The following is a 7,879-nucleotide window of genomic DNA, read 5'->3' as shown; positions in this document are numbered from 1 at the left end:
TCGAACTGGACCGGCTGAAAACTGGAAAAAACCGGGAAAAACCAGGATTTTTTTTTTTAAATTAAACCAAACAACGTCGTTTGTTAAACGAGCCAAGTCGAACTCGAGTATTGCTGAGCTCGACTCGAACTTGAAAACTTTAAAAGTAAGCTCAACTCAACTCAAACTCACAAGCTAAAAATTATTAAGTTCAACTCAAACTCGAAATATAATATTGAAACTTGAACTCAAAAAGGCTTGAACTCAAAAAAAATTAGAAGCTCGATTGAAGCCTAAAATTCGAGCTTGATTGAAGTGAAAGAATAGTTCACTCAATGCTCACCAAAAGGCTCCATGATTTTGAATGTCAAATTACCTCTATTATTTATAGAAGTTAGTTGTGATGCGCTTCTATGTTTCTTAGCAATGTGTGATTGTTTTGTTCTCATATTTTCTCTTTAGACTTTTGGGATGCTCTTTTATGTTTCTTAGCCATGTGAGATTGTTTTAAAAAAATTAAACCAAACAATATCATTTTGTTATGATTTTTTAACCCTAAATTTATTTTTTAATTATAGTTATATAATTATATTTATTATTTAATATGTTTTACTTTAAATATTATGTTGTAGTTAATTTGAATAATTTTGTTTCACTTGATTTTATGGTTTTTAACTTATATATGTTATGACTTGCTTTGAATATGACTTGTGATATAAATTTTTTTTATTAAATATTTTTGGTATTTTTATTTAATTTTTTAAATAATTATGACATCGTCCAGTTCTTCCGACCGGTCGGACCGGTTTAATCGGTTGAACCAATAAACCGATAGCATAACCGATTCGCTAACCGATCCGATTATGAAAACCATTATCAAAAGCTCATATTTGTTAGTAAACCATACAATGCTACTATTACTGATGGAAAAATTGTGGTGATAACGACTATTAACGTTTCACTTCTGGTTTGATCAAAGAGTGTCGACTAGTGATTCTAATTTAAATGATTTTTTATATAATTATATATAATACATATATATTTTTTCATTTTTTTTCAAGTTGTAGTTTATAACTTTATTTAAACTCGAAATTTTTTCGATTTGAGTCGAGTTTATGAAATTACAACTCGAAATCAATTCAAGTTGAGTTTTCTAGAGTCGAGTTGAGTAAAAAAATTGATTTTTCGAGTCGAATCAAGTTTTGCTCACCCCTAAAAATAAGTACTCAAATTATGTATCTTTTTGTTTTAAGTACCTAAATTATTTTTTGTCAAACTAAGCCCTTAAACTATTACATTTAATCATTTTAAATCTTGTTAAAATTTTCAATTTAAAAATATATTTTTCGACCAATAGGATGTTGACACGATAAAATTATGTATTTGTTTTGATAAAAAATAGTTTAGGAGCTTAAAGCAAAAAAAAAAAGGTCATAGAGCAGGAGTTATTTTTGACCAAAAATAGTTTAAGTACTTAAAGTGGTTACGTATAATAATTTAAGGATTTAATTTGACTAAAATATAGTTTAGGTGCTTAAAGCAAAAAAATGACATAATTTGAGTACCTCTTTTTAGTTTAATTATTAATCTAAGATGTTTACAAGTGATAATATATATTCTGTCGACTTTCACTATTCCTATAGCATAAGACTTCTAAGAACAATGGATATTTCCTCTTAACCAATTGAAATATCTGGTTTAAGCCTAAATTTATCTATATTAATGTTGGAATAAATAATTACAAACCTTGAACATAAATGATGAAAATAATATAAATTATAGTAAAAATATAACTTAATTAAAGCAGACATTGTATTATTGACAATGACGTTGAACCAGTTATGTACCATAGTGGGTCCACTCTCCAGCTCATAACTTTCGTGTCATTCATTATCTTAAGGTAATCTATTCAGATTTCATAATTCTAACACAAGCCGTCTGATTTGCATTAATACATGGACTTGATTTTGTACCTGCTATCACTTTTCTAAACAAAGAAAATTAAGAATTATATGATTATTAGGGTCTAATTATTAAACTATTAGTTTAATAATTAGAAACGAAGGGTTATGATATAATTTACTTAAATTAAAAGGGATCTCAAAAGTATTTGAACCGAAAATTGATGGGTTAATGCTTAATTTGCAAAGTTTCAAAATTAAGATGGACCTAGAAAAGGAATCTTACCCAAAGAAATGAGAGGTTATGATCTAATTACAAGCAATTGAATCTAAAAGATTAAGGGGACGGGATTTAATTTGTCTGACTTCAAAATTACAAGGGACCTAACAAAAAAAAACCCCGTAGTTTTTAGGGGCTTTAACTTCTCTTATATTACACAATTTCAGCTCACAGGTAAGCGTAGTGATAAATATAAGATTTGGATCTGACGGGTTTTGATCTTATCTAATTTTGTAGGATTTGTTTTTTTTTTTGAAAATTTAGGCTTGGGTCGGGATAAGATTTAAGATAAAAAATTTCTAACCTAAATCGACTCAACCCAACTTAATGTAATAATATAACTAACCTTATATATTTAGAATAATTACAATAATATATTTCTTTATATTTTTCAATCAAATCTTTATTTTATCTTAAAAGATAATATATGTGTGCTGGGTTAAAAGTGGTCTAAACTAATGCTCATCCCTAAGCAAATGACACAAGTTGTCGAATTTTTTTTATGGTGTACAAAGGATCATCTTATGTTCATAGATAATGGTTTAATAACTTTGAAACTTAAGAAAGCTCCATCTTACCTATAATTAACATTAAACAAAGGGAAAATTAGTTCACTCCGTTTGAGTTATAATTAAAAATATTTAAACTTAATTATAAACTATATGAATATCGACGGAATATTAAAAAAAAGCTACAGATTCGAATGAGTTTGCACATATAATACTCTTCATAAATGAATATAATTAATTAAGAATTTAGCGATTAAAAATATATTAATAAATATACTAAAAATAAGTTTAACGATATTTCGAGCAGTTACGTCTGTAAAGTTAATGTACATAGTAATCACTTCATACTATTCAAAAAATAAGGAAAAGGACTGAAAACAAATTAAAGCAAAATGGAGAACTAATTTCAAAACACTAAAGAGTTAAAGAAGTAAAAGACAATTAGACCAAATAAAATCAAGAACAGAGAAAAAGGAAATTGTTTTATTCATGAAATTCTGAATCAAATTGCATCAAAAACATCCAAATACAGAAGCTTGAAGATGGGCTACATTATCATCTAAAAAAACCAATGAAAAATATATAAATCACAACCGATGATGAGGACTGAGAGTACTATAAGTTCTAGTCGCCGGATCCGCCGCCGCCGCCGACCGATCACCATCACCGGAATTTTCCGAATAATAACTATGTTTTTCACAAGGAACCAAGTGAAACGTCTCCATCCTATTGCAAGCCTTCTTCTTCCACAGAAACGCAGCACACTCGGCCTCCGATCGTTGATTCGGGAGGTCAAAGATACAGTTTTTCTTAACGTCGAGCTTCTTCTTCAACATCAAACGGCGGCAAGCAGGTCCGATGGAAGTGAAATAGTTGTTGGCCAAAGACAAGTTTGCAATCATCGGAAGCTCACAAATAATCTCCGGCACTTCGCCGTAGAATTGGTTGTTCGCCAAGCCGAGAATCTGAATCTTTTTCATGCACCCGAACGAGAGCGGTATCGGCCCGGTGAGTTTGTTCGAGCTAGCGTCGAACACGGTGGCTTGACTCAGGTTTCCGATCTCGTACGGTAAACATCCGGTGAGTTGGTTGTTGAGGAAAAGAACTTCGAGGAGGTTCCGAGCTCTGCCTATGCTTGGTGGGATCGAGCCGGTGAAGTTGTTGTTAGCGAATGTTAGGTAGACCGCCGTCGTGTCGCCGATGTTCGTCGGGAGACTTTGCACGGCGAACCGGTTGTTGTTGATGAAGAACACGTCGAGGTTTAAGTTGAACGCTTGCGGCGGAACGGAGCCGCGGAGGGAGTTGAATCTCAAGTCGAGGAACGTTAAGTTCATCCCGCCGACGGTTTTCATCGGAAAATTTCCGGCAATCTTGTTGTTGCTGAGATCGAGCTCGTATAAATACTTGATCTTCGACGCTCGAAGCGGAACCGTGCCGGTAAAGTTATTCGAGTTAGCATGGAATATGGCTAGATCGTCCAACTCGTCGAGGAACCCATCGAGCGGAAGGCTACCGTCGCAGCCTTCGAATTTAAAACCGTTAAAATCGACGGCCGCGACGGCTTTTTCCTTCACATCTGGACGTATGTCACACCTGTAATGATAAATTAAAAAATATTATTGAACTGAGACACATATATATTAACAATATAAAATAAATAGATACAAATGAAGTATAATAAATATTTAAATAAAGAAAATTTGAATTTTAGAATGGACAAGGTGATTCTACCACTGCGTACCTGAACCCTCTGTACTTGCAAACATCGGTTCCGCACCACGTTTTCAAGTATCGGTTGCTGTTCTTATCAACTTTGATCTTAGTCTTGAACAGTTGGATCACTTCGTATGCTTTCGCTAACCGTGCATTTTCGAAGCACCCGTTCTCATTTTCGAAGTGCTTGCATGGTGGTGGCTCATCATCTGGCGACGGAGCTTCCCCACCGCCGATGATAATGTCTAACGTCTCCCTTTTTATCAATGAATCATCGTTGATGGCTAAACATGAATGAAAAACGATGGCGAAGAACAAAAATATTGAAGTGAAAATTGAAAGGGAACGCATTTGCATTGATCCCTTTGATTTTTCCCTCTCACATAAACCTTTAGAGAATGTATCAAAATTAGCAGCAGATTTATATAGGGAGAAAGAGTAGATGAAAGTCAAACTTCACCAGCACATATACACATAAATAATTCGTTGTAGTTCTTAGTTGTCTTGGGTTAGGGTTTTGTTGCACCGTCATTGTACGAGAAAGACATGTTCTTTTCGACTCGTTATGGTTCGATTGGACGGGAGAAATTAAAGATTGAGATTAACAGTATAAAATAAGAAAATATTTACTCAAAAAATATTTTAAATTTAAAATACTACAAACATATATTAATCTTTTTAGTCGTTTGATTTTTATTTTCAACCATTCTTAAAATTTGATTCTTTCACTTAAGCATTTTTTATAAATGTAAATCCTTGTAGTTAGATAAGATAATTTGACATGAGTCTGGCGAATTCTAACTCGACCAAATTTATAAAGTTAAAAATTTTAGAATTTAAATTCGGGTCGAATAAAGTTTTATGAAGGATGAGATTGTGTCAGTTTGTGAAAGATAAGATCGAATTTAGGTTTAACTTGAAAGATAAATACAAGGGTAAATTACACCAATGATCACTAATGTTTAGGTAAGTGTTAGTTTTCATCACTGATATTTGAAAAGTCACAAATTGTTACTAACATTATCGTTTGTTACAAAATGATCACTAACTTTATCGTTTGTTACAAAATGGTCACTAACGTTATCGTTTGTTACAAAATGGTCACTAACGTTATCGTTTGTTACAAAATGGTCACTAACGTTATCGTTTGTTACAAAATAATCACTAACATTATCGTTTGCTACAAAATGGTAACTCATTGTTAACAACCGTACACGTTAAACTAGTTGACTCTCCTCCTCTTCCTCCTCCATTCCCCTCTCTTCCCGGCTACCCACAACCACCTGAAAGTTGTTTTCATGGCGGTCGAGTTCCCGCCGTCGTCTAACTTCTTCAATGTCCTAACTCTCAAGATAGACCGTTTCTTCATCGATATTCGCTCTCCCTTTCACCTTTTCCTTCTTTCTATTATCCAAAGCCTCCATTATCTTTACAATGTCCTCTTCAATTTCATCTCTTTACAATCCCCTGTTTTCCACTTTCGTATGCAATTTCTTTCTACTCTTGGCTGCCAATTCAACGGTTTTCTCTCTTTTATTCTTCGGGTACCATTTTATTAATGGGTTGGGGTTCTCTTTGTCTCCCAACTGGCTCACCTTCATGTCAGCTGTCGGTGTTGCCGTATATTCAATGATTCTGGCAAATGTGATTGTGATTTGTAACTTGGCTTTGGTTTCTTCTGGAATAGAGAATTCGAGTTGTTGTGAGGGCTTATGGTTATCGTAGTGAAGGTGATTATGGTGGGTTTTTGTTGGCTTTGGAAGGGGTTTTGATTTCTTATTTGTATTCCATTTTTATTGTTCTTGATACTGTGGTGAGTTGCATGTTCTTCGAGAGCTGCAAAACTGGGTGCTTGGTTGATCATCCACAAGGAAGATACTGTTATAAGATTGAGATTTTTGCAGAGAGAGATGGGAAAGCGTTTGTGAAGAAGAAGAAGAGGAGACAGACGGTTGGTCTAAGTATGTTGAATTAACTGGTTTAATATACCACTTCAGTATTTCCTTACTTCAGTAACAATTTGTTAACGGTTGTTAACGACGAGTGATCATTTTGTAACAAACGATAACGTTAGTGATAATTTTGTCACAAATAATAATGTTAGTGACTATTTTGTAACAAATGATAACGTAATGATCGATTTGTGACTTTTCAAACATCAATAATGAAAACGAACAATTACCCAAATATTAGTGAACATTGGTATAGTTTATGAAAAAAAATTAATTTAATAACGTCGTGTTTACGTTGCGTTAATACAGGATTATAATAAAAAAATGTCCGGCCAGTTTGAGTTCACATGCAGAACAAGTCAATACCAGCTCTTATTCCTAATCTTCTTTAATTGTCAGTATTCATTGCAATTTTAATATTTAATTTCCTTATAACTCCTTGAAAGATTATAAAATTATAAATCAATTCAATAATAAAATTACATTTTAATCTTTAAAATTTTTACAATTTCGTATCGATCCATAAAAAAAATGATAACTCCACCCATATAAAATACAAAAGTTAAAAGGGTAAATTATACATTTGGTAACTAAACTTTACTTTCTTTCCTATTTTATACTTTCAATTTTTTCAATCTACTCACTAAACTTTATAGATTGAATTTTTTTGTCACTCCGTCGTTAAATAATTAAATGACGTTAAGACATTACAACTTACATCAAAATGGTGTTGTTTTGAATTCTTGAAAAAAAGAGACTAAAACGACATTGTTTTGATTAAACTACGGCAATGTCATAACGTCATTAATTATTTAACAGTGGAGTGACAAAAAAAAAATTCAATCTATAAAATTGAATGAGTAAATTGAAAAAAAAATAAAAGTACGGTGAGTGAAATAGGATAAAGGGTAAAGTTCAGTTACCAAACATATAGTTTGCCCAACTTAAAAAAATTGATAAAAGACAATGATTAAAACTCCGTGAGACAAAAATAATAGTATATGGATGACAGTCCGTGAGCGTGACAAGTTGTGTGATATATAAACAAAAGAAAATGGCCTATCACCAGCTAATTGGAACAGTATTTAAAAAATATATTTAAATATACAAATGAGAGATTTACAAGTGGAAGTAAAATATTTTTGTATTTTATTATTATTATTAATTGTTATGGGCAATAATAAGTAAAATTGTTATCTGATAGTACATCAAAGCCTAAAATCTTAGGCATATAGTTTGAGAGCTTCTGCATCCAACATTCATCTCTAATTTTTCTCCACAACACAAATCTTTTGAGTTAAACCAAATGAAATTCGAGTTACCAACTCTATCTTTTATGTTTTACGTGATGAGTTAATTGTGAATATTACTTTAAATTAGTCTTCAAAATTTTGAATATTTCAATTTCATCCTTAAACTATATCTTTCATTATAAATTAGTCCTTAAACTTTTGAATATTCCAATTTAATCCCCAGACTCATCCAAATATATAACTAGTTTCAATCATAGTTTCACCTCAATTTTTTTTGAAACATGCAATAATA

General features: G+C 32.0%; 2 protein-coding genes across 2 annotated transcripts; one reads left to right on the top strand and one right to left on the bottom strand.

Moving 5' to 3' along the window:
* Positions 1-3,221: 3,221 nt before the first annotated feature.
* LOC120129374 (uncharacterized protein At4g06744-like) lies at positions 3,222-4,759 on the bottom strand. Its single transcript, XM_039146893.1, has 2 exons — positions 4,411-4,759; positions 3,222-4,262 (listed from the first exon to the last, which is right to left on the bottom strand). The coding sequence occupies exons 1-2, from the start codon at positions 4,737-4,739 to the stop codon at positions 3,257-3,259; spliced, it is 1,335 nt and encodes a 444-aa protein (XP_039002824.1). The 5' UTR covers positions 4,740-4,759; the 3' UTR covers positions 3,222-3,256.
* A 1,057-nt stretch (positions 4,760-5,816) lies between these two features.
* Positions 5,817-6,357, top strand: LOC120129325. The gene is made up of 2 exons (XM_039146847.1): positions 5,817-6,002; positions 6,070-6,357. Exons 1-2 carry the CDS (start codon positions 5,817-5,819, stop codon positions 6,355-6,357), a joined length of 474 nt encoding a protein of 157 aa, XP_039002778.1.
* The last annotated feature ends 1,522 nt before the right edge of the window (positions 6,358-7,879 follow it).

Source organism: Hibiscus syriacus, unplaced genomic scaffold (genome assembly GCF_006381635.1).
Source record: "Hibiscus syriacus cultivar Baekdansim isolate YM2019G1 unplaced genomic scaffold, ASM638163v2 tig00110485_pilon, whole genome shotgun sequence".
Classification (NCBI taxonomy): domain Eukaryota; kingdom Viridiplantae; phylum Streptophyta; class Magnoliopsida; order Malvales; family Malvaceae; genus Hibiscus; species Hibiscus syriacus.
The sequence above is the reverse complement of the archived record's forward strand: the minus strand, read 5'-3'. Positions and strand labels throughout refer to the sequence as shown.